We start from the raw sequence: 25,610 nt of genomic DNA on the forward strand, positions 1-25,610 counted from the left end.
AGATTCTTTGGATTTTCCGTGGCTGATTAGACAGGTGTGTTCCTGAGGGAACGTGGCCGTTGACTGTGGGAGTCTGCTGGGTCTACAGCCCTTCTGCATCTTTCTTAACAGAAAAACAAAAACAGCAAAAGACCCACCACCACCAAACCCCCATAACTTTCCCTTGGATTGTCATGTTGATTGAATTTATGATTTTTGAGGCTTGAGAATGGATTAAAGGCATTAGAGGTCATGAGGTGAGGAGAGTTCTAGCCTTGGTTTTGCTGTTAAATAAATAGTAATGAATGTATTGGCTGTTTCCACAAGCTGTCTACTCTCCCTCCAAATGTCTGCCTCATAAATCATGAAAGAACCGACTGAGGTGTCTGTGAGATTGGCTATAATACAGGACCAACTCCCACATAAGCATTGAAAACTGTTGGGTTTGGATCATTTGAATCCAGTGACTATAGTTGGCTTCTGTTAAACACCTTTAAAGTGTTACACGCCGGGGGGGCCGGGGGACTTGATACTTGGTCAATTTGATAAACAAGGCCAACATTTTGAAACTCTCCTTTAGACTCTTATAATTTCCAATATCAAAAAGGAATGGCCAGCTTACCTCAACAATGAGAACATTCTGGAGGGAAAGAAAAAGACAAAAAACCAAAAGCATTTCAGAATACAAAAATAAATAAATAAATAAATAAAAAGCGTGTGTCACAAGGCAAAGCCGAGTTTTGTTTACAGTTAGAATTTCATAATGTGCTCAGTAGATCTTTCCCATCCTTTAAGTCCAAACAACCAGAGGAAACAAAAGTATCCCAGATTCATTTTAACATCACCGTGGGATTACTTGGTGTTGCAATTTTATTGTCTATATTCAGGTTAGTAGCAGGCTCAGGTCAGACCTTGATGCCTGTTTGAAGCGGCTATCCACAAAATTATGACATCTCAGTGGCCCATGTCCCTGTCTCCCATCTTTGAGATCCTAAGCTCACCAGCAGGAAAGCCGGCCAACATCAACTACATCATTAACGGAACTCAGCAGATATCATACACTTAACTGTGACAGCCCTCTTTCCGTGTAGTCACCCAAACCTCCGCTGTGTCTCCCCGTGAGTTTCCAACCCTGAAGAAACAGAGCTGGGGTGTGGTGGGGTGGGTAACTGAAAGAGCTTTGAGGGGCCTGCTGTGTGTTTTTATGACATGTCAGATTCCTCGCTACGCACTCACAAGGTATTCATCGACTTTTCCTGAGAAATAAATTATGTTTCATTCCATTTCTTGTTAGGTAGCCTCTTTGCCCACTAGACTTTAAATTTCATGTAGTAGGGGATTGTGTCTGTCTTGTTCACTGATGTATTCCCAGACCCTACTGAATTACCTGTGCGCAGAGGCAACAATTATTATTTTTTTAAAAAAGAATAGGAACCGTTAGTTTTTATCAGTGAATTAAAATAAACCAACTAAGTGGATTGGTAGTAGTAAATAAATGCTGCCCACCAAATTATGACTATGATAATATACTATTACAATCACTAAGTGGAAAGAATTTTTCTTGAAAGTAATGAGGTTTTATTTAATGCTTTAAATTTTTTATACTTATTTATTTTGTGTCAATGTGTATGGGCACAGGTCCCAGCCCCTTGATCTTTCTCATTCATCCTTGATTAAGTAACTGTAATATCAGATCAAAGCAAAATTTCTTATTTATATCTGATACAAAGGAGATTTAATGAATGAAGAACATTAACAAACCACCTCCCCAAACAAGAAAACTGGGAAAGCTGTATTTTACAGTCCATGTCAAATGTGTAGAAATGCCTGTCTGGAAGAGCTTTTCTCTTAGGTATGACATTCTTATTAAATCTATTTATTACAAATATTAATTTTCACCTGGGAGGCAGATGCAGGTAGGTCTCTGCGAGTTTGAGCCTAGCCAGGTCTACAAAGTGCCAGGACTGTAACACAGAGAAACTCTGTCTTGAAAAGAAAAGGAGTATTAATTTTATCATCAAGATGAAATGCTGTATTATCTACTCTCAAAGGCCTTGTATTCTTTCTGTGCTGTTGGACATTAATGTCATGTGTGGGGCTCAGCCCACTATGTCCTCTAAGACTCACGCTGCCAGGAATCTGTTTAGCATTTTGAACATGGCTTGCTATGACCTTTGCCCTCGATTCATAGCACTTAACTTGGACATGTATTTTCAGTTTGACTGAGGCTTGACCAAGACCATTAGCTAACCAGGGTGCTTAGAGAATGCTGTGGTTAATTGAATTTCCTTGTTCACAATCCCTTTTTGGTTCAATTATGTAAACAAAAATTTCTTTCCAAAATATGTTGGTATGCATTCTTGTCTAATTATGGAGCCCTGAAAAGAATGATCTGTCTGTCTGTCTGTCTGTGTCTCTCTCTTTCTCTCTTTCCCCCTCCCTCTTCCATTTAAAAACTATGTAACATAGAAGTCATCTTTGAAAAGATTAACCACAGTCCTAAGACTGTAGGTAGGAAGTGGGACTTGCATGTGTACTGATCATAAGGTACATTATTTTAAGTTTGAAAGCTTTAAAGAAAACTGCCACCTCCAATTTCAGCTCTCCTCTCCCCACTTGCTGCTGGAAGAGGCCATCAGTGTGAGCTCTGCATTGCCTTCCTGGCTGGTTTGCCTGTGTTTCTCATAAGTACAAGTACTTTACATTTCTGAAAATACATGCATTATGTATTTTTTTTTCAAGGCTGAGATGGAATGCCGGACCTCCTGCATACCAGGCAAGTGTTCTTGTCTCAGCCTGATATATTTACTAACACATTTAAATAGTTAATTTGGTTTTTAAATGTATCAAATCATGTTTGAAAACAGAAAACCTAAAGATTTTTCTTCTCCATTCCTTCCTTCCTTTTTTCCCCAAAACACACAAAGTAAGCAAGTGCTCTCCCACAAAACCATACCCCAACCATGACCTTTTTTAAGTTTTAGTGTGTATTTAACTTTAAAGAATTTAAATGTATGTATGCTTTAAAAATATTGAAATTACAATAACATTCTCTATTTTATATAGCCAAAATCTCACATCTAACAAAAATGATAAATTTTTAATATCATATAAAGTCAACTGCATATTCAAATGTTTTCAGTTGTCCCTAAAAGGGCCTATGTAATTTGTCTCTTCAGTCTAAGACCACACATAGGATTCTACTGTGTTTTGAATGTATTCTCCAGGATTCCTGCATCTGAAAATTAATCACCAGCAAATGTTAAGGTGGGGCCCAATAAAAGGTGATCCATTCTGCCCTCAAGAGTAGAGTATGACTATCATTGCAAGAGTGGGTTAGTTATCTTAATAGCAGATTGTTATAAGAACGAGGGAGTCCCCTTTCAGTCTCTCATCCCTCTGTTTCTTGTTTTTCCACTCTGCCGTGGGATGATAAGTATGTATGAAGGCCCAAGGTATAGAAGATGTAATGGTCCCAGCCTTGGAAGCATTAGTGTTGATATCTAAGGAAACCGATCCTTTCGTTTTCATGCACCAAGATTGAACTCAAGGGCTGAGAGACAAATAGTAGCCAATTTCCTCTGGTCAGCACAGAACATTGGCTGACAGGAAAAGATGACAGGAAAAGGCAGTCCAGAAAGGCTTATGTTCAAGGTGTGGTGGTGTACACCTAAGCAGAGTCCCTGGGAAATAGAGCCAGGAAGATCATGAGTTCCAGGTCAGCTAGGGTTATACAACATGACTCTGTGGAAGGGAGGAAGGAGGGAGGGAGGGAGGAAGGAAGGGAGGAAGGGAGGAAGGGAGGAAGGGAGGAAGGAAGGAGATAGAGGACAAAATAAGAAAGGAGAGCCCTGGAGAGCCCTGTGTGGTAAATGAATAATTTTGGCTCTTTTCTTTCACTTATGAGATGTCATCTGCAGTTTTCTCTACCCGGCCTTTCGTTACCATCTACTGCTTTTAATCTGCTCTGAGCAAGCGAGAGATCCACTAAAATCCCCAGTTTCTGAGTGAGCAACCGTGGGGACTTTTTCCAGAACTCTCTATGCCTCCAAAACGCTTCCCATCTGATAACCGTGATCGCTGAATCTGAGATGTTTGCCAATTACTGTCTTAGTCATCTCCTCACAGCTAGCTCACTTCCTCCCAGAAAGCCAGTAAAAATCTGTGGGGGCTGTAGGCGTAAATTCTATAGGGACTTTAGACTCCAGTGTGTTGTTTTGTTGCTATTCTGAGGTCTGAGCAAAGCCTATTGCATTGAGTTATCCTAATGAAGAAGGGAGAAGGTAGGAAAGAATTATACAAATATACATAATGTTCTTAAATTGTCTGCCCCTACTTTTGACCTTTGAAAACACAAAGCAATCAACACACCACACTGTCTCAGCAACCGCAATAGGGGTTTGTGGGTGTGGTCACCCTCGGAGGGATTGGCACAGCAAGGTTGAGCTGGAGGGTGGGCTGCAAGGTTGAGCTGGAGGGTGGGCTGCCGACTGTGAGGAGGAGCGCGACTCCAAATCCCACAGAGAAAGGAATGTCGCTCAGCATTTCATTTTCTGCCATAACTCCCTAAGTTGCCAGAGTCATTCATCAGTGGGCATTTCCACCATTGTTCTCAGCCGAGTCAGAAGCAATAAAAAGGAATGATTTAAACAGTTAAGGCAGCCGGGGAGTGTGTGTGTGTTGGGGGGGGAGGTTGGATTTTGGCAAGTTTCAATGCTTCATTCTGGCATTTGATTAGAAACTTATTTGGGGGTAGGGCGCTTGTCCCCTGAAATCTTGCCCCGAACCTGCACAGCTGTGCGTCTGCGCTGCCAGATCTGGGCCTGCTTCCCTGCTTCCCTGGTTTTCTTTCACCCTTTCAGGGGTTTCTCTTCAACATGAATAGAGTCTTCCTGCTTTAATGGATACACACATTTTATGAAGTGCCAGGATTAAATCAACTTGGGGATAGAAAATGAGAGCGAGACGTGTTGTGAGGACAGCTTAAGCTCACAGAGTAAAGGCTTTAAGCGTGAGAGGTGACGGAACAGAAGCGGCGAGGGCTCATTTTGTTCAGCAGCAATGACCTAGTTAGAACTGTGACTCAGCCAGCCTCCCTTGAAAGTGAAAGAAGGCAAGAAAGAAAAGGAGAGGGAAAGACAGAATCCTTTCTCTTATTTGAACTCCAGCATCTTGAGAGGACCCCAGAGGTCCCAGAGCTGCTGGTAACACACACGGTACAACTGAACGGGGGGAACTGTTGCCATGTGCTTTCTGAGGTCCTTTCTTTCATAAACCAATGCAGCAACCCTTTCCACACCTCTCTCTTCGTTCTTGCTGCATCCCTTGTCTTGCACACACAGACAGGGAAGTGCTTGGGCAGCTCTGCCCCTCCTCTCTCTCCCACTTCCTTCGCTCTAGCTTTTATTCATACTAAATTAATTAGTTAGTTAGTTGAGTGATCTTTTCTACAATTTACCACGAATATATTCTTTGTCCCCTAAGTAGCTCCATGATGTCGCCTCTGCCCAAACTCCGCAAGTTCAACTCTTTATTGAGACAATCCGTGTACTCTATAAACCCAACCCAGCCACACTTCCAGCGATTTATCATTTCCTTGTTCAGTTCCTGACTTGTTTCCTTAGTCATGCGGGGCCAGCCCTGGGCCTCTCTATTTTCCCTTTTCTCCTCCATTCTAAGTCTGCTTCTCTTTTCTCTTCCTTCTTCTATGTTACTCCTCTCCCCACATATTCTCCTTAAGATCAACACAGTTTCTTCTTCTTCTTCTTCTTCTTCTTCTTCTTCTTCTTCTTCTTCTTCTTCTTCTTCTCCTTCTCCTTCTCCTTCTCCTTCTCCTTCTCCTCCTCCTTCTTTTCCTCCTCCTTCTCCTCCTCCTCCTCCTCCTCCTCCTCCTCCTCCTCCTCCTCCTCGTCCTCCTCCTCCTCCTCCTCCTCCTCCTCCTCCTCCTCCTCCTCCTCCTCCTCCCAAGGAAAAGGATTTGTGGACTGACTCAGAAAACTATTCTTGAGGTGCTCAGCCCTGAATGAGAGAAGCCCTGTCTAATTCCTGGTAGAGTAATAACATGATAAGCGCACATGTATTGACTGGCTGGCGGTCTGTAAGATGAGCATATGAGAGGACAGAAGTTAGATGATGACTTGTACCAGCCTTGCCGGCCAATGCAGACTTTACTATACTTTTGAACTCTTCAACCACTAAAGCAAGGGCCCATTAGGTGTTGAATTCTTTATTCTCTTAAGTTTGCCCTGGCTCGTGCAGAATCTGCATAACTGGGAAGAGATTCTGGAATTTATGAGATTTCTTTATTGTCTTGATAATTCTTCTTGGGCAGACAAGACTGAACAGGAGAAGGATTGAATATAAACTGTCCTCCCGAAAGGCTGGCTGTGTTGTGTGCCCAGGTGGTGGCACTACTGAGAGGTGATTGTGTCAGGAGGACCCTATTTCATCACTGTGTTATTTGCAAGTAGAGCCTTACTAGAGGAAGTAGGTTGTTTTGGGGCGTATCTTCGATAAATGATATATGTCCTGCTTTGGAAGACTCTGCCTCTCCCACTCGGCCTCTCCCGGCAAAGTGAGCACACCCTTCCCTTCACCTCTCACCATTCCTTTCTATCATCATGTTCTGCTGCACCACAGACCTAAGGCGGTGGAGCCAAATAGACTGAGATCTCCGAGACTGTGAGCCAAAATGAATCCTTCCCCTCTTTGGCTGTCTTCTTGGGTGTTTTGTTGCAGCCCTAAAAAGTCTGAGAACACAAGGTCCTTATTTTATAAGGAAAAGAACATCCCTAAAGTTAAACGAAAATTTTAATTCCCCACCCCCCAAGAGTACTTGCCTTTCAACCCAGGGACTTGTGAGTGCTAGGCAAGCACTCTACCACTGAGCCACGTCCCCAGCCAGGTGAGCACTCTACCACTGAGCCACATCCCCAGGTAGGCGAGTACTCTACCTACTGCAGCTACACCCAGGGCTAGAGAAACCACTGCTACACCCCCACTGAAGCAAACATTCTACCACTGAGCTACAGCCCCAGTTAGGCAAGTGCTCTCCCACTGCTACACCCCCAGTTCCAGTTATCTCCCCTCTCCCACCTTAGTGATGCAGTTTTTACTTCTGCCATCTTCCTTTTTAAGTTTCATTAATACTGAAGACTTTTGCCTTCTCTTGGACACTCAGCACCTTTCTCCTCCAGTCCTACCCTAAATCAGCTGCTTTGATGTGTCCTTTCATAGCTACCTTCATTAACTTCTGTTGCTCTCCAAAGCATTCTCTGTAAAGCTGCCAACATGTTCTTAAAACACAAGCTGGATCCCATCACTTGCCACCAGAAGCCTTGCCAAACTGGCTTAGACTTAGCATTTGCCTCTGCCATGTCCTTGCTCAAAACGAACTGAAACTGTCTTCCTGATTTCTGCATAAGATGATACACTCTCTGCTCATCCAATGTTTATTTCAGCCTGTGACGAACCAGGCTGCTTGTGACGCTGCAGATGAGATGGGGAACACAGTGGTCTCTGCGCACTGACTTCCTGGTGGGGAAAGGCAAATAATAAAGTGCCTCCTAAGTAAGTACTAACTTGTAGATTGTAGAAGGGGCTCTATGGGATTGGGATCGCATCTAGATATATACTGGGCTGGAGGAAGATAGAAGGGCTTGCAGGTACCCACACCTGACAGCTCTGCAGGGGAACCATGCTGTACAGAGCAGATATTGGTCTTCAGGAAGAGGAAAGTGGGTTCTAGTGAGAAGGGTCAGCTTGTCCAGGGGGTTGGCAGGAAAGATTTAGCTAGTGAGGGTTCCGTACCATAAGGCCAGTGAAGTAAGACAACATGGTGGGGTTCCAGCAGGAATCGAGCAGTACTTACTGTAGTCAGGAATTTGGCTCATCTTTACAGAATTTTAGCTGAACGTTTGCTAGGTAAACCACAAACATATAATTATATTTGAAAGTCAGGTAATCAGTGAATAATTTCTTAGGGTAAGTATGTCCCAAACACACACAAAACACAGCCACAGAAAATATGTTTACTATATACTTATATTGAACTTTTATTCAATATTTAAAGTTCAAATTTGACTGGGCTACTTGGTTTTTGTTTGTTTTTGTTAAGTCTGGCAACTGTTAATTAAAAGGGCACTGAAAGGTTTCCATTGACTAGCAACTTGGCCCAGTTTGCATTTTAAGATCCCTTGGGTGAGTTTGTGGAGAATGGTTTGAAGGCTAGCGGGAGTCAGCTGGAAGCTGAAGTTCAGGAAAGCAAGGTGGGCTCGAGGGAACGCAAGGGTGGTTCAGCGGAGGTGGTGGGTTGGATTGGGGTGACCAGCGCCTTGCAGGGCTCGAAGTGAGAAGGGCCCATCTAGGAAGTTGCTGTCTGGAGCTCTGGTGTGGCTCCCGAGATTCTCAATTTCTAATAAGCTCCTAGGTGGTCTAACAGAACCTAGGTGTTGCTGACCTCGAGCCAGCAAGCTCCTAGAAATAACTGGGGTCCCAGGACCACTAGGGCTTCATTCCTGTTTATATGAACAAAGTTGTATCGGAGCACATCGCCACTCGTTGCTCTCATGACACAACAGGGACTGTTAGTCCACGCTGTCTAAAATATTTATATTTGGCTCTTTATAGAAAAATTTGCCTGCCTGAACTATACTTTTAGTAGTAAGGGTCACAACTTGGAAAACAGCCATGAAGGTAAAATGCAGATAAACACCCAGGCTAGCTGAAGATGTGATGGTTGGGGGATGGTCTGCCATGGCTCACCTAGCCTTTCCCTCTGCTCCTGAGGTTTAGTCTTTAAAATCAAGTGAGTCTGTCAGTTGCCGAGTGCCTAGTATTGTTGATTTACTTTAGAAGTTCTTGGCCCAAGGGATTCTACTTGGCGCCTGTTTAAATGTATAGAAATGTTTCTTCATAAACAGGAGGTTATAGATATAATAGATAGCATCAGGTAGCCCAAAAGAAACAGTCCTGTCAACAGGAAGCTGATGTTGACTCCTGCTTCTATGCACTCTTGGCTAGTTGTCCACTTTCTTTTGATTTGTGCCTGCTTTCAGCAGGAGACACCAAAGCCAAGACCGGCATTGTCTACTGCCTACTGCACCACTGGTAAAAAGCCACCCCCAACCCCCACCCCTAGCACTCAGAGGGCACACCTATGCCTGTCTATGAGGGAAATCACTTCAGAACAAAATGGGAAGGGAGGAGGGAGGAAGCCCAAACAAAATCTTTGAGTTGTCATTTAATGGTCCTCTCAGCAAAAGCACAGACGAGTGCAGACTGTGTAGCGGTGACTGTATGGAAAGAACTAAGCTAAATGGCTTAACGCACCCTTCCAGGGTGTTGAATGCTATGGATTTCAGGAAATTGCTTCTCAGGAGTAGCTTCTTCAGGCCTTCCTGCTGCAGCGTAGCGACGCCAGATGCCTAGTAATGGGCTAATGCTAACAAGTTCACTGCAGTTGCCACCGGACAAAATTTACTGCTCCTGGAACCCACAAAGCTGTCTTCCCAGGAAGAGGAAGCTGTTTTCTACTCAGGGTCCAGGCAGCTCAGTAGCAGTCCAAATATTATGATACGTACTTTTATTAAATGCGGCTGTTGTTCTGCTTTTCCCCATCTGGGGAATTGTGTAACGGTAACAGCTGCCAAGGATGAGAGATTAAAGTGTATGAAATAGACTGACAGATCTACTTAGAGAGGTGAAGTTGTTTTTGTGTTTGTTTATTTGGTGTGTGTGGGGTGGGGGTGGGGTCAGGCTAGATCATGATAGTCGAAGAGAAACCAATGCTACACTTGCTAGTTGCTTTCACCCCCAGTGACTCTGCGTTCCAAATCACTCCAAGATCATCTGCTTAGGAAGCTGCCCTCCTCCGAATCCCAGAATTCAGATTAGAACCCAAATAATCCTTTCACAACATAATTAGTCAAGGGCAAGTTTAGAACTCTAAATTAAAATACGTTTTTCCTTCGCCACCCATCTACCGAAATCTGGTAGGTTTTATTCTTTGTGTGGGGGTGTGGGATGGGGTGGGGGTGGTAGCCCTTCAAAAATGGCTAAAAATTGTACTCTTAAGAAGCACAACAGCATGCTGTACGATTCAATGAACCTGTTTAAATGTCTCACCACAGTGTTTGCTGCAAAGCGACAGACAGAAATCCCAAAAGAGAAAGCTTCTTTGGGGGTAGAGGTGCCTCTGAGGTGAGTAGAAAGGCCATCAAGGCCCAGGGTTTTGCTGTCTGAAATAAGACTGCAATTGGAAGCTCCAAGGATTTGGCCTGCAGCACGCCCTACACACTGGCTGTGTTTGGGACAGGAGACATTATTAAAGGGTTTCACACGTCTATTTGCATGAATTAGCAAACCCGGGAGAGCTGCTGAAATGCATTTGAAGCTCTGACCTGACATGAAGGTCACATAGACATCCCCAGAAGTGCATGCCTACAGAGAAGTTACATTAACAAACCTTTCCAGTCAGTGTTGAGAGATCCTCGCCTCCTATGATCTGCAGCTCGCCCATGGACCGGTCATTCTGCAGAAATCGGGGAGCGGGGAGAAAAGGAAGACAATGACTTTTGTGCACAGGGAAACTTGAAAGGCACATTTTCCCATCTTCTTGGTTAACGGCTAGACTGTGCCTTGCAAATACAGTGCACATAGCTAGCGCACATAGCTAGCAAGGGCTCACGGTTGCCTATGGTTACCAAGAGCCACTTTCCTGCAGGCTCTTGAGACAAAGCCAGCTAATGACTGGCTGGTGGGGAAAGACTGGAGAGGGGGATGGACGGCTGGAGGGAGGATAGACAAACTTAATAAACCATAGATAGTACTGTCTTGGGTCAGACAAGTAGGGAAAGACATCACTTGTGGGCTTTTCTGAGGTGAGGGTTGGGAGCTCCAGGAATGACTTCTAATAAACCCTAGCTATGGTTTGCAGTGGGGAACAATCCAATTCTGATTTCACAGGAAATGGAGCCCTCATCTGTTCTCTTTCCTTGGAAATTCAGCCCCTCATCTGATGACAAGAGCAATGGTAACAGACCGTGTGGTCAAGAAAGACTTGATCTTCTGACATAAGTGATCAAGCCTTAGGACCTGTCTGTAGCTCCAAGAATATGAGAACCAGGGAGATTTTTTTTTAAATTTAAATCTTCTATGCGTGAGTTTATCATTCATTGTTTACAATGTTTAAATATCGAACATTCCTGTGTCCTAAGAAAACTTCAAAAAGCAAGCAAGTACACAAACAAGACAGCAAATACTTGCTTTTTATTTTTAAGTATACATAACACGAATCACTTGGGGAAGAATTCAAGTGGAACTTGTTCTTTGCTTCTGCTTCTGCCTTGTGACAGACGCACATCAGAGGAACTGAAGCAGACAGACTCAACCAATCCGCTGCGTGAACGAAGCAAGAATGTGGTGCTGTTGCAATGCCGTGATGGAAAATGATAAACTTGAGAAGACAATTGTGTGTGTGCCATTCCGTGCCGCAGCAGGAGATGTCCTCGGTTGCTGATGCAGACAGCTATTCCATTTGGTAGTCTAGCAGTCTTTCCCCGGTTTGGAAGAGTCCATCCCATAGGGTCAGGCAGGACCAGCCTTAGAGGCGTAGAGAGATCAGTTCTGCTGGAGGCTACAGTCAGCCTTAGAGTTTGTGGTCTCTCAAGCCACTTCCTGGAGGAATTTTCTTGAGCCGGCTTGAGTTGGATTCTGCTGCCTACAGGCAGCAATTTCTGTAAGTATGTAGAGTCACTTTGTCAGGGAATTGGTTGCTTGGGAAAGGGAGAAATAGCCCAAACACAAGAATGACAATTGTGCCAGTAAAGAACCTTTTTTACCAAAAAGAGAGCTACACGGTGAGACCCTCTCTCTGAAGAACCAAAATAAACAGAAGTGTTGCTAAAGTGTTTCCCTTTAGTGCAGTGTTGGAGGAGCATCTGAAAGTGAGCCATTAAGTTAGATAACATTAGCAGTCTGACCCAGGAGAGAGAAGGGTCACTGAATACCCAGAATTCTAGGCTTTTTTTGTATTGGTGGTCCAGTCATATTCACAAGGAGTGATCATAGTGGCTAAGAACTTGCTAAACAATACCAAAGGGGGCTGGAGCGTCAGCTCAGTGGTGAATTGCTTTTGCAACACTCAAAGAGGACCCAATTTCTGTTCGCAGACCACCCATCCAGAGGTTCACACAAGCAGTTTCAGGCATCTGACACTCTATTGCGGCCTCCAGGGGCGCCTGAACTCGTGTAGCATACACAAACACAACCATACATAAACCAAAGTCTTTTTTTTCTTATTTTTTGTCTTTGTTTTTATTGAGCTATATATTTTTCTCTGCTCCCTTTCCTTCCTCTTTCCTCCCCTCCTACCCTCTCCCATGGTTCCCATGCTCCCAATTTACTTCGAGGATCTTGTCTTTTTCTACTTCCCATGTAGATTAGATCAATGTATGTCTCTCTTAGGGTCCTCTTTGTTGTTCAGGTTCTCTGGGATTGTGGACTGTAGTCTTTTTTTCTCCTTTATGTCTAAAAGTCACTTATGAGTTACTACATATGATATTTATCTTTCTGGGTCTAGGTTACCTCACTCAATATGATGTTTTCTAGATCCAACCATTTGCCTGCAAGTTTCAAGATGTCAATTTTTTCCTGCTCTGTAGTCCATTGTGTAAATGTACCTCATGTTCCTTATCCATTCTTCAGTTGAGGGGCATTTTAGGTTGTTTCCAGGTTCTGGCTATGACAAACGATGCTGCTATGAACATAGTTGAGCACATGTCTTTGTGGCATGATTGAACATCCTTTGGGTATATACCCAAAAGTGGTATTTCTGGATCTTGAGGTAGGTTGTATCCTAATTTTCTGAGAAATCACCATACTGAAATCCAAAGGGACCGTACCAGTTTGCACTTCCACTAGCAATGCAGAGGTATTCCCTTTATTCCACATCCTCTCCAGCATAAGTTGTCATCAGTGTTTTTGATCTTGGCCATTCTTACAGGTGTTAAGATGGAATCTCAGAGTTGATTTGCATTTCTCTGATGACTAAAGATGTTGAGCATTTCCTTAAGTGTCTTTCATCCATTTTAGATTCCTCTGTTAAGAGTTCTCTGTTTTTAGGTCTGTACACCATCTTTTTTTATTGGATTATTTGTTCTTTTGATGATCAATTTCTTGAGTTCTTTGTATAATTTGGAGATCAGCCCTCTGTCTGATGTGGGGTTTGTGAAGATATTTTCCCATTTTGTAGGCTGCCATCTTGTCTTGTTGACCATGTCCTTTGCTTTACAGAAGCTTCTGTAGCAGAGTCTTAAGTCAGGCATTGTGATATCTGCAGAAGTTCCTTTATTGTACAGGATTGTTTTGTCTATCCTGGGTTTTTTTTGTTTACCATATAAAGTTGAGTCTGTGAATTTTGCTGGGATTTTGCTGGGAACTGAATTGAATCTGTAGTTTGTTTTTTGTAAGACTGCCATTTTTACTATGTTAATTCAACCTGCCCAAGAGCATGGGAGATCTTTCCTTTTTCTGTTGTCTTCTTCAATTTATTTCTTCAAAGATTTAATGTTCTTGTCATACAGGTCTTCCACTTGTTTGGTTAGAGTTACTCCAAGATATTTTATCTTATTTGTGGCTATTGTGAAGGGTGATGTTTCTCAGATTTCTTTCTCAGTCCATTTATCATCTGCGTACAGGAAGGCTACTGATGTTTTTTCGAGTTTATCTTGTATCCTACTACATTACTAAAGGTGTTATGAGTTGTAGGAGTTCCTTGGTAGAATTTTAGGGGTTGCTTAAGTAAGCTATCATATCATCAGCAAATAGTGAAAGTTTGACTTCTTCTTTTCCGATTTGTATCTCCTTGATCTCCTTTTGTTGGCTTATTGATCTAGCTAGAACTTCAAGAACTATATTGAATAGATATGGAGAGAGTGGAACCTTGCCTTGTTCCTGATTTCAGTGAGATTGCTTTGAGTTTCTCTCTATTTAGTTTGGTGTTGGCTCTTGGCTTGCTGTATATTGCCTTTTTTATGTTTAAGTATGTTCCTTGTATCCCTGCTTCTCCAAGATTTTTATCAGGAAGGGATGTTGGATTTTGTCGAAGGCTTTTTCATTATCTAATGAGATGATCATGTGTTGTTTTTTTCCTTCAGTTTGTTTATATGGTGGATTACATTGACAGATTTTTGTATGTTGAACCATCCTTGTGTCTCTGGGATGAAACCAACTTGATCATGGTGGATGATCATTTTCCCAGTATATTATTGAGTATTTTTGTATCAGTGTTAGTGAAGGAGATTGGTCTCTAATTCTCCTTCTTGGCAATGTCTTTGTGTAGTTAAGAAAACTTTAGAAAGTATCAAGGGAGAATGCTTTCTTATCACTCCAGAGATACAGGGTTCAACATGGGATAATCTGTATATTATAATCAGTTATGTTATAACCAAGAGAAACAGAATTTCAGGCCGAGGATAATCATAGCTGCATGCAACCACAAACCACAAGGCACCACATGGCTAGTGAGATTTGGATTAACAGATCAGAGTACATTTTCAAATAATTCTGTTATTCCACCCAACTGTCGAATGTTTATCTCTATCTTATTGGCTTTATATTTGTTTGTTAAAAACACAATAACAACAACAAAAACCATGGGCCATCAGAAAACTAAATACTGTACTCAAAGTCACACAGAGTGCTGCCAAATGAAGTCTCATTTACAAAGACCTTTCTTAGTCCAAGTTTCTAAACATGTTTTTAATATTAGATTTGTCCTTAACCCATCTGGAAGTTATATCTTCCAAGTGTGTATATAGTCAATTATCCCAACACCCTTTACAAAATTATTATTTCCCCCTATGGTCTAGAAATGCTTGTTTTTAAAAGCAAATTTTTTTTTTATCCTCATGTAAAAGGGTCAGTTTCTGTATTTCTCCAACCTAACATGTTGATTCTGGTATTAATTAGTCTGATAGGCTCAAGTAATTAATTTGATTTCCCAATTAGTTATAAGTAGGAAATAATAAATTAGCTTTTCCTAATATTAAAATTTTATTCTTATAGTCACAGTTTTAAAGTATGTCTTAATATAAAATAGGGTCTTGGGTTTTTCCCCCCCTTTTCCTGTTTCCTGTTTTGGCTGTTTTTGTTCTTGCTCTTTCTCTTTGGGTTGTTTTCAATTGGTAGGTGTGGAACACTGGGTACAGAGAGTGGCGCATGGTCAGCCTCTGGTCTATCAGACACATATAGTTGCTGTTTGAATGGCAAGCAACCCAACACCACCACATATTGCCAGCTTGGTCTCCAGCTTGGTGGTCCTGGGAGGTGGTAGAACCTTTAAGAGGTGAAGTTGAGTAGACAGAGAATGTGTCACTGGGGGCTTGTCCTTGAAAGTGGTACTGGCACAATGACCCTTCCCCCCACTCTCTCTCATTTCCTGGTCACTGGGTCAGTGGCATTTGTTAGGATTCAGGCATTATGCTGGCCTGCCCTATCATCTGGCAGGATGTACCCAGGCAGTACCCTGTCCAGCCCAGGGTCTTAGTCCATAGGCAGGTGCAAAGGTCCCTTTAAGAGACAGACTCAACCCGCTCTCTTCTCTCTTCCTTTTTGCCATTCTCTCTGACGAGGCAGCTTTCTCTCTCCCTCTCATCTCATTCCCATTTTTTTCTTCCTTTCTCATTCCCTTTATCTCAAATAAACACCACACTGAAACTCTGTCTGCGTGGCATATTCTGTCACTCCCCGCGGTCCTCACCGGTCACGGGACGCTCTTACGAAGGACTCTCCCACTCCTGTTTAGACCAGCTTTGCTGTGTGCTCCCCCCATCACTGGCTGCCTCACCACAGGTCCAAAAGCAATGGAACCAACCAGCCAGTCCTGGACTGCACCCTCAGAACCCTGAGTGAAAACAAACCTTTCCTGTTTGTAAGCTGCTCATCTCAGGTATTTGTTACATTCATGGAAGCTGATGACTATTGAACATCAAGATCACTTTTTCCTTTTAAATCCATTAGGAATCGGCCTCTTCCCAGGCACACTAGGGTCTGCAGCTCCCCTGCTTTAGTGACTATAAAAATAAGTGGCCTTTTCTTTTCATTTCATTTCTTTTCTTTTTTGTTTCTTTCTGGGACAGAAAAGGGAACCGAGAGATCCAAGTTCTCCATCTGTAGGCTTTCAAGCATCGTTGCTGCTTTCATTCCTGTCTGCCCTTAGTCCAGTTTTTTCAGGTCACAGTGGCAGGCTCCTGAGCCTTTCAGGGAATGCGATGGCGCTTCTCTCAGCTCCTCGGCTGATGTTTCCCTTCGTGGGCATTCCACTGGTCCCTTTCTCTGGTCTGCAGCGCCAGTGAGCCTCATCAACTTGTCTACTTTCTAAAGCTTAAATGCTGACCTCCCCTGACCATGGAGGACTTCTCTTTCTCCTTTTAGTCCTCGTGGACAAACATTTTATTTCTTTTATCTTAATCTGTTAGTGTAGGAAAAAAATCTCTATTTGAAAAAATAGACTTTCTGGCCTGAGTGGATACCTAACATTCCAGTCCGCCAGGTCATTCAGTTGGTTAAGAGACCGCACCTAGAAAGGAGACCTCAATGGTCAGAATAATGAGTACTTTAATGAGATGTTGACTTTTCCTTCCTGTTATCCCCACCCCTCGTGCTATAGTTTGCAAGATCACACACACACACACACACACACACACACACACACACACACACACCTCTTCTCTTCCCCAAGCAGGTTTTTCTTAGTGCTTTGAGCCTCCCCAGCATTTTGAACATCCTTCCCCTCTGCCTCACGGCTGCCTGTCAGCCATATGTCTACCTCCATACTAGCACAAGCAGCACGGCCTTTTCCCTCCTTCTCTTCTCCATCCTCTTCCTGTAGGCAGCAGCTGAAGTTGAAAGTTCCCTGCCTTGGTTTTCTTAGAAACTCTAACAAAATTGGTCTTGGAATTCTGCTTGGGTCTGTTCTTCAATTCTTTTATTAAGGAGACCAAGAACCCAAATAGGGGGCCATGATTTCCCACGCAAAAATTCTAGCAAGGCTTTAGGAGGGGATAAACTTAATTGTATAAATCCAGTCCATGTCTGTAGCCATGACCTATAGCTAATGGTTCTCAACTATCATATGCAAACTATCATAAGGAAGTAGGGTTGGTGTTTGCTTTAAACTGAGGTTACTCATCAGCACTTCCTCTGACAGGGCTGCTGTGTTCTGTTGCTGGACCTTCAGAGCAGAATTGCTCTGGCCTCATAAAATAAGCCCGGTGTCTCCTTCTCCACCCCATACAATTTTTTTTGTATGAATGGGTTGATCAGTTCCACTAAGGTGTAGTAGAACTCAGATGAGGTGATGGAGCCCAGGTCCGTCCCAGCTGCACCTAGCAGGCATGGTCCCACCCATCCCTAGTGTTACTACTTGCAAGAAGCACACAGTAGCTCTTGAGAGCAGCATGGGCAAGGAGTGAAATAAGGTACAATAACTGAAGTGGCCGAGAGAAATAAACATCCCGGTATAAATGCTGATGATAAAGGACGTGCGGAAAGACTAAAACACTAAAGCAAACCTCTGACATTCACTTCTGTCATTCTTAGAAGAAATATTTGGAAGGTTACTTTAGCTGACTTGCCTTCCAGGTACTGCTGCAGCAGACAGTCCAGAGGGTGACATGAATCTGCACATTGCATTAGACGTCTTAGATATCATTTAGTGAAAAACAAACAGAGGAAGAATGACTACTGAAAATATCCTGTCCCATTGAAGAACCAGAAGAGGAAAACCAAGCATATAAATAAACAGAAGAGCCATTCTCTAAGCGACGCGCAATTTGCTTTGCATCTCCCGTACGTCCCCAGCTCTCTCCTCCGCAGATGTTGCTACTTGTTGCTTCCCCAAGCTCATCACTGCTGTGCTCCAGGAAATGGACAGCCATGCAGAACAGAAATATTTCATTTCATGAAATTTTAATGCCCACAGTGGAAACCTTCTAGTTAAGATGTTGCACAAGGCTCAAATGGAGTCCTTTCTTCTCAGTACATTTGATACTAAGCCAGATAATGAGGATGACTGGGCTGGTTCTGGTACCCCAGTTTTTTAAGCAAGGGCCGAGTGAGGTTGGACATGACTCTTAATTGGGTCCCTTAGTTCTTTAAGCTACATGGGATAGCACAGCACAGTGAGGATACAACACAGAGCCTCGTGTGTTATCTGTGCCTGTACCTGCTTCCAGCTGTGTAGTCTTGCTTGCCTTACTTGCTGAATTCAAAGGAAAATGGGGGGGGGGGGGGCAAAGTTCTATTGCTAAACCCAAAGGGCTGAAAACCATCATGCTAATGTTTGGGAATTTATTACCCCTTGACATTGTTTTATCATTTTGTCTGGTTTTGGTTTTCTGTTTATTTATTTAGTTTTTTTTTTTTAAAGATAGGGTTTTATGTAGTTCTGGCTGTCCTGAAACTCACTCTGTAGATCAGGCTGATTTCAAACTCATAGAGATCCACCTTCCTCTGCCTTCTGAGTGCTGGGATTAAAGGTGTGCGTCATCACGGGTTCCTTTTAACAGGTATATGAACTTGAAACAATTTCACCTCTCTGTACTTTAGTTTTCTGTGAATAAAAAGAGTTCTTACCTCAAAGAATTATCCAGAGGGGCGGGCCAATTCCTGTGCCCTATGCATTGAGGAAAGTGCCTGACATGCAGCAGTCAACAGGGCTTGCTGGACATCCACCCGTGGCGTGCAGGTGCACCTGCTGTTTCTAAGACTGGGGCTGTGATTTAGTCTTTGTTTGAGTTGCTCAATACATTGAATATGTGTTAACTGTGTGCTCTGTGGTTGTGGTCCACTGCTGATGACTGCAGCCCACAGCTGGCTGCCTGCAACCCGGGAGGCATGTGGTTAAGCTGACTGCAGCCCACAGCTGGCTTCCTGCAACCCGGGAGGCATGTGGTTAAGACTGGTGAGCTTCCAGTGGCACTCTGAGTCATGGTCACCACGGTTTGAAACAAGTTCTTCTGGGAGTTTCTTTGGGGTTCCTTAGTGACTTCCCAGATCCTAAGCCATAGTCCGGATCTTTATAAAGGTTTATTTGGTGGACACAGTTTTTATCCCCTTTTGCGATTTTCATCAGCAGAAGCACTGGGGATCATGTTGGATTCATGCTGGTTTTCTATACTGTGGATAGATCAGTAGGTATGGAGCTGACCTTAGACAAGCCTTAGAAGTGTACAAGGTCTGGCGTGGAGTTCAGTGGCAGAGTTCATATACAGTATGCATGAGTCACTAGGTTGGTCTCCAGAACTTTTAAAACAAGGTGGTAAAAAAATCTAGGTGGGATCTAATGTGGATGGGTAAGTTTCTGATTTTCCAGATTGAATTACATTATTACCTTTGGATTATAAAAATTGCTTAAATAAAAAAAACATTTAAATAGATTTGTCTACTTGTTAACAAAACAATATTTTCCAAATATCAATGTTACAGAAAAATTTAATACTCACAAATGTTGACAAATATTATGAATCCCCTATTTGTGAACTAATTCACCACTGCTGATAGATACCAGCTGCAGAAGACCCTGGGTGTCAGGATTCATCATGGCCTTTGTTCTCTAAGTCATGGCTTCTGTTTGTTTATGCCACATCTTGTCATCTTTTGTCACATGGGTAATTATTATTATTTATTTTATTGCATGTATCTCTGTGTGGTGCCTGTGTATAGGTGTTCGCATGTGTGTGCCTACGTGCATACATGTATGTTCTCATACATGTGGATGCCCAAGTTTGATGTCACGTGTCTTCTTTGGTTGCTCATCACCTTCTATATCAAGGCAGGGTCTCTCGCTTGAGTCCACAGCTTGCTGATTCAGTTAGTATAACTAGTCAGCCTGCATTTTGGGTGCTGGTGTCACAGGCAGGCTGACATGCCGGCTTGGCATCTGCGTGGGTCCAGGGAATCCCAGCTCTCTTTCTCACACTTGCCCAGCAAGTGCTTTACTTACTGAGCTATCTCTTTAGCCTTGTAATTCTTAATTCAGTTTCTTGAACTTGACTTTTTTTGGGTTCCAACAACCTTTTACACACATCTGAGTGTTAACAAACCATGGCAGAATACTGTAGATGTTGAAATTGCCAAGACATGAACTGTTCAGGCCCTGCCACCTATTTCTTTCCCATTTGCAGCACTGTGGATAGCGCCTGGCAGCATCCAGTGACTGCTGAGGCCCAGAAGCATGTAGGCACAGCCTCTTGGCGTTTGCAGGTAGCATTGGTTTTCCTTGCTCTCTACTCCTCCTTCAGGATCCTGAAGGGGCTCATTTTCAAGGGAATAAGATAAAAACAAAACCAAAATGATAACAAACACATATGAAAAAGTATCTATAAGACAGATGGAGGTTCAGAAATGACTCTGACTTTGGGCTTCATGAGAAGTGGAAAGACTAGGAACATAGAACCACCCATGTGCATCTCCTTGTTCTCATCACTAGTATGCCTTGTATCATCTCCCAGTCTCCTCAGTATTTTTAAAAAGCTGAAATGCAAAAGCCAATATGAATATTGAATATTAAAGTAAAATTCATTGACTTTATTGCCAATAGTTAATGATACATTAAAAATATCAAAGTAGCAAGCTGGATGGTAGTGGCACACACTTTTAATCCCAGCACTTGGGAGGCAGAGGCAGGCAGAACTCTGTGAGTTCGAGGCCAGCCTGATCTACAAGAGCTAGTTCCAGAACAGGTGCCAAAGCTACAGAAAAACCCTGTTTTGAAAAAACAAACAACAACAACAGAAATCAAAGCAGCAATAGTGATCAGGAGTGTGTGTATATGTGTGTTTTACATGCACAATTGAGTTCTCTTTGCGTTCCCTGAATTTAATGTACCTAACTTTGTAACACGTTGTGACTTTCTTCCATATCTGAATGCTTTTGTTTAAGGACAATGATTGTTAATCCTTTGTGACTGGTGCTCTCTCTACCCCATCTTCAAGAGCGTTGCTGGTTAGCTAAGAGCAGCACCAGTCAACAGAGCGAAGTTCTTGAGAAATAAGGCCTGTTGGATCAGAAAAAGGGACCACAATGTCACGAACGAGCTGCAGACCAACAGGAATAAGGAAGGGTGGCTAGGAAAGCAGAGAAGGATGAAAGCAGAAGCAGCGCAGCGTCCGCTTAGCTCTAGAGGATTCCAGGAAAGAGGAAGCAGAGTTTCCAAACAGACCCAGCCTCTGAGCTTTCCATGAACCTTGTGTGAAACCTTGGCATGAGGGCAGGATAGCCTCCTGTTTTGAACCGTGGTAGGGACTTTTGTTTTGATTTAAATTATGGTTTGAAAATCATGAAGCAGGACAAACAAGCTGAACCTCTCAACACATCTGAATACCCACCCCACCGCACCCCACCACTGCTATCCCCCACCCCCACATCCAGTGTGCAAACACACACACAGAGACTGCAGTAGAGAATACCTTAACACATAAATGGCCAAAGCCCAGTGATGGCTAGCTCTTACAGCACAATTTTCTGCAACGTCATCCCCTCCTTTAAATAATGTAGGAATGATTTCTAACTATAACTTAAAAACCTAACTAGAGCACTCAAGGCTTTGGGGATGAGCTTACTGCTATTATTTGGCCAAACAGACACAGCATCACACTGTCCTCTCAATGTGGACCTCTACCTGTAAGTTAGGGGAGCTCTCGGACCTCATCAGAGAAGGTTCTCTGTGCAACAAATGGTGGTTGATGGGGAAGCTAACACCCCAACAGGCCAAAGTGAATAAGAGACTGTGGAGTGTTCAGCCACAAGTAGGACATCTATTTTACACTGCCCCCCTCAAAGTTCAGGGACCATTGCCGAAGAAGGGGTGGAAAGACTGTGAATCTTAGAGGTAGGGAAGGACCAGAGCAAAACAGTGTCTTCTGGGAGCTTCAAGGAAGGATAGATAGGGGGAGTCAGTTTTCTGTAAGGGTGTGGCCCCGGTAGGCTGGCCATGCTCTAGGAGGTACCTCATACCCAGAAGCACATGGACTGCATAAGTTAGAGTCCATGACCATTAAATAATAATTTTAAAAAGAGTACACTAGGTTGAAGGGTAGGTAGGTGGGGTACATTAAGGGGGAAGAGTTAGGGTGACTATGTATACAATGGTGAAATGCTCAAAAAGATCAATGAAAACATTTAAAAAGTAAAAAAATAGCCAGATTAACACCATTCAAACCTTAAAGCAGCTCATATACTTGTGTTAGGATTGCTAAATATGGCAGGGATAGGAAAGAGCCAAGGGAGAGCACCAGAGGAAGACGCCGTGCTGGGTAGAGTCTAGAAGATTCTTCTCCTTTAGGCATTTAGACTAGATCTTTCTCCACTCCTGCCAGCTTCTCTAGAGTCACCTGTAGTATCTCCACTCACCTCCAGCTATTTCTAAGGACGCCATGCCTGCAGAATGAAGTCCCGCTTAGTCATGGAAATGTTTAGGCTGCAAATACCAGAACACAGACATCTGTTTTATTCTTTTAAGTCTCCTAAGGTTTTTAGTTTGGTTTTGTTTTTTGAGACAAGGTTTCTCTGTGTAGTCCTGGCTGCCCTGGAGCTTACTCTGTAGAACTGGTTGGCGTCAAACTCAGAGATCTGCCTCCCTCTGTCTCCTGAGCGCTGGAATTAAAGGTGTGCACCACATCACCCAGCTCCTCTGAAAGTTCTGTAGCTGAACAAGCTTGTTAGAATTGTGCAAGGTGGACTTGTCTGGAAATGAGCCTCCTCCCCTCCCTGCAGGACTGTTTGTGTTGAGGGTGGGGATGGAGGAAAGAACTGTGGACCTGGAGAAACAAACGGTCCTGTATTTTCCAACTGGACACCCTAAATCACCAGGCCAGGCTGCCTGGATAACAGAAGTAGCACCTGGGTCCAGGTCAGCAGGCCAAACCTCCAGATGCTGTGCACGCTGCCCCTGTGGGGCATCACCTGTGGTGTGGAGCTAGGTGCCTTAGCTCGGCCCTGACAAAGCTAGCCACCTTATCTTTTTTCGGTATTTGGACCTTCATCTACCCCTGCCTCGGGCTAGCCTGACAGTCAGAATCATCAGCTAGGAATTTCCTAAGTGTTAGCTATGCTGAGTACACAGCTGTCCCAGATCCCAAGACCTATGCAATATGGTCTAGAACTTACGGTATATGTCTGTACAGAAACCTGCCCACGACAGCTTCACTCACAACTGTTAAACAACACAGAGGTTCTAGTGAAGGTAGCAGAACACTCATGGCACATCTAGACAGTAGGCTTCGTTATTTGGTGCGAAGAAGTAAGTTTTCAAGCCATGAAAATAGATGAAGAAAATTAAAGTGCATATTTCTCAGTGAAAGAAGTCACCCTGTGTCACTCTAGGTACATGGCAGATAATCTAAGTGACAGGATAGATATTCACGACAAGACAAAGCTGTGGACATAGTTTTTTAAAAAGATTAGCGAGAAGATTAGCCAAGGCTGGGGAAAGAAATAAAAGCAAGTAGGCAGAGCTCAGGATTTTTAGGGCAGAAACCATTTCATATGGCACTTCCATAGTATTGATAGATAGAGGCCATTGTATTATTGGTCAAGCCCATTGAATGTTAAATGCCAAGACTGAATCCCAAGCCAAGGTATTATGTCACACATTTTTAATTCTAGCTCTTGAGGGACGGAGGCAAGAGGGTTTCTGTGAGTTCTAAGCCAGCCTAGTCTAGTTCCAGGCCAGTCAGTGATATACAGTGAGACTGTCTCATTAACACTCCACCTCCAAAACAAACAAACAAACAAAAGAGTGAGCCTAGAGTGAACTGTGGGTGCGGGATGATGGTAATACATCAACACGAGCCCCTGATTGTCATGAACACACTGCATTGGTGCAGGGTGCTCATAAGAGGGGAACTTTCTTGTGTGGGTGGAGGTGGGGAGGGGTTCTTTGTAGCTTCTGAGCAACTTTGCAGGTACCTAAAACTGCCCTAAAAGCAAACTATTAAAAATTCCTGCTAGGTCCGGGAGGTTGCAGGGCAGAGGGAAGATGTGAGGGGATGGGGAGATGAGTGGGATCAGAATGTAGGGTGTGAAATCCGCAGAGAATCAATAAAAGGAAAAGATTATTGCTAGATAACGGGCACTGTAACTAGCCTAACTGTGTTTTGTTACTATAACCCCAATACTGGGTAGAAACGAGGAAGTCAGGATTCTCCTTAGCTTTAGAATTTCAGAGAGGTTTTCTGCCCATCATGACAGGGAAGCATGGTGGAGCAGATCAGCTTATAGTGGCAGAAGCGCATGGCAAAGGCAGGCAGGAAGGTGGAGAGGATTGAAATAGCCAGAAACGAGGGCCCCATTGCATGCAAACTTCCCTTCCAGCAGTGGGAGCCCATGACAATGTCACCCTTACCATCAACTGAGGAACAAACGTACAAAATGTGAGCCCAAGTGTGTGTGTGTGGGGTCATTTCACGTTCAAATCATAACACCTTGTTAAGTAACCTTGCCCAAGGTCTCCCAACTACAAAGAAAGATACACAAAATTTAAGGAGCTAGAGCACCTATACTGGGCGGCTTCAACTGCCTCTAATAGTTCCAGAGGTTCCATTGTCCTCTTCTGGCCTCTAAGGCACCTCATACACATTGTGTAGATACAGACAAATGGACAGGGACAGAGTCATGAATAAAGAGTAACAGATTTGTCAAAGGAGTTTGGTTTCCTCTTTCCAGTCGCTGTGAAGCTCCTGCTTGGGGGCATGCTTTCCAGCCTCTCAGGTCTGATCACAATCTTCCCATCTGTGGGACTTGATTCCCTGCATTCCTGCTCTCCCAGAGCTTCCCAGCACGTATTTGTCACGTGCTGAAATTTTGGTTGTGTATCTCTCTTCTCCTTCCTTTTCCTCGTCTCTCATCTCCTCCCTTTTTTCGCTCCCCACCTCCCATCTTTCTGTCCTTCCCACCACCTTTTACTCCTCTTTTTCCATGACAGAGTCTATATAGCCCAAACTGACCTCAGACAAGATCCTCCTGCCTCACCCTTCCAGATGCTCCACCATGCCTGGCTAACAGACTCCCAGGAAATAGGAATGCTGCAGGACCATAGGCCACCCTCTGTCCATCTGTTCCACGTATGTCAGTCTACTGGCCAAGTTGAGTACACGCTCTGTACTTTATTTGATGTCTGCTAGTGCACCCTCTACATAGAATGTCTCCCTGCAATAGCTCTGCCTGTGAAAACCGTAATCACTTGTAGACAGCCAGGTTGAAGTCGGCTTCATTATGAACCATTGCCTGACTTCACCTCTCCCATCAGACTGCTTCCTTTCAGTCAGCACCAGTTCACAAAGCACGGTAGCGTCCTTCTTGTGACAACCTCTCCTCATTCAATGTAGTTGTATCTGTTCACCTCTGCTTCGTTGAAGGGAACCTGGAGGTAGTTGTATAGCTGCATCCCATAGAGGCTCCTACCACCAAAATGGTCTGGCTCCTCCTGTCATTCACCATCTTGCCCACTCTTTGCTTTTTTATGGGTGGTAAAAGAACATTTGATTCAGCAGATATTTATCAACATATGCAAGGTAAGGACTTTACATATGACATTAAAGGAGGCATCATGATGACACAAAAGGAGAGAC

General features: G+C 43.5%; 1 protein-coding gene across 1 annotated transcript in view; it reads right to left on the reverse strand.

Annotated features, from left to right (window-relative positions):
- Prtfdc1 (phosphoribosyl transferase domain containing 1) overlaps window positions 1-25,610 on the reverse strand; it is a 91,693-nt gene that overhangs the window by 8,221 nt on the left and 57,862 nt on the right. The window contains exons 4-5 of the mRNA XM_041641588.1: window positions 10,445-10,510; window positions 602-619 (exon numbers count right to left, since the gene is read on the reverse strand). Of these exons, the coding sequence (XP_041497522.1) occupies window positions 602-619; window positions 10,445-10,510 (84 nt within the window). The remainder of the gene's footprint in view (window positions 1-601; window positions 620-10,444; window positions 10,511-25,610) is intronic.

This window comes from Microtus oregoni, unplaced genomic scaffold (assembly GCF_018167655.1).
Source record: "Microtus oregoni isolate MIOR12 unplaced genomic scaffold, Mior012 000070F_ref0000104, whole genome shotgun sequence".
In the NCBI taxonomy this organism is placed as follows: Eukaryota; Metazoa; Chordata; class Mammalia; order Rodentia; family Cricetidae; genus Microtus; species Microtus oregoni.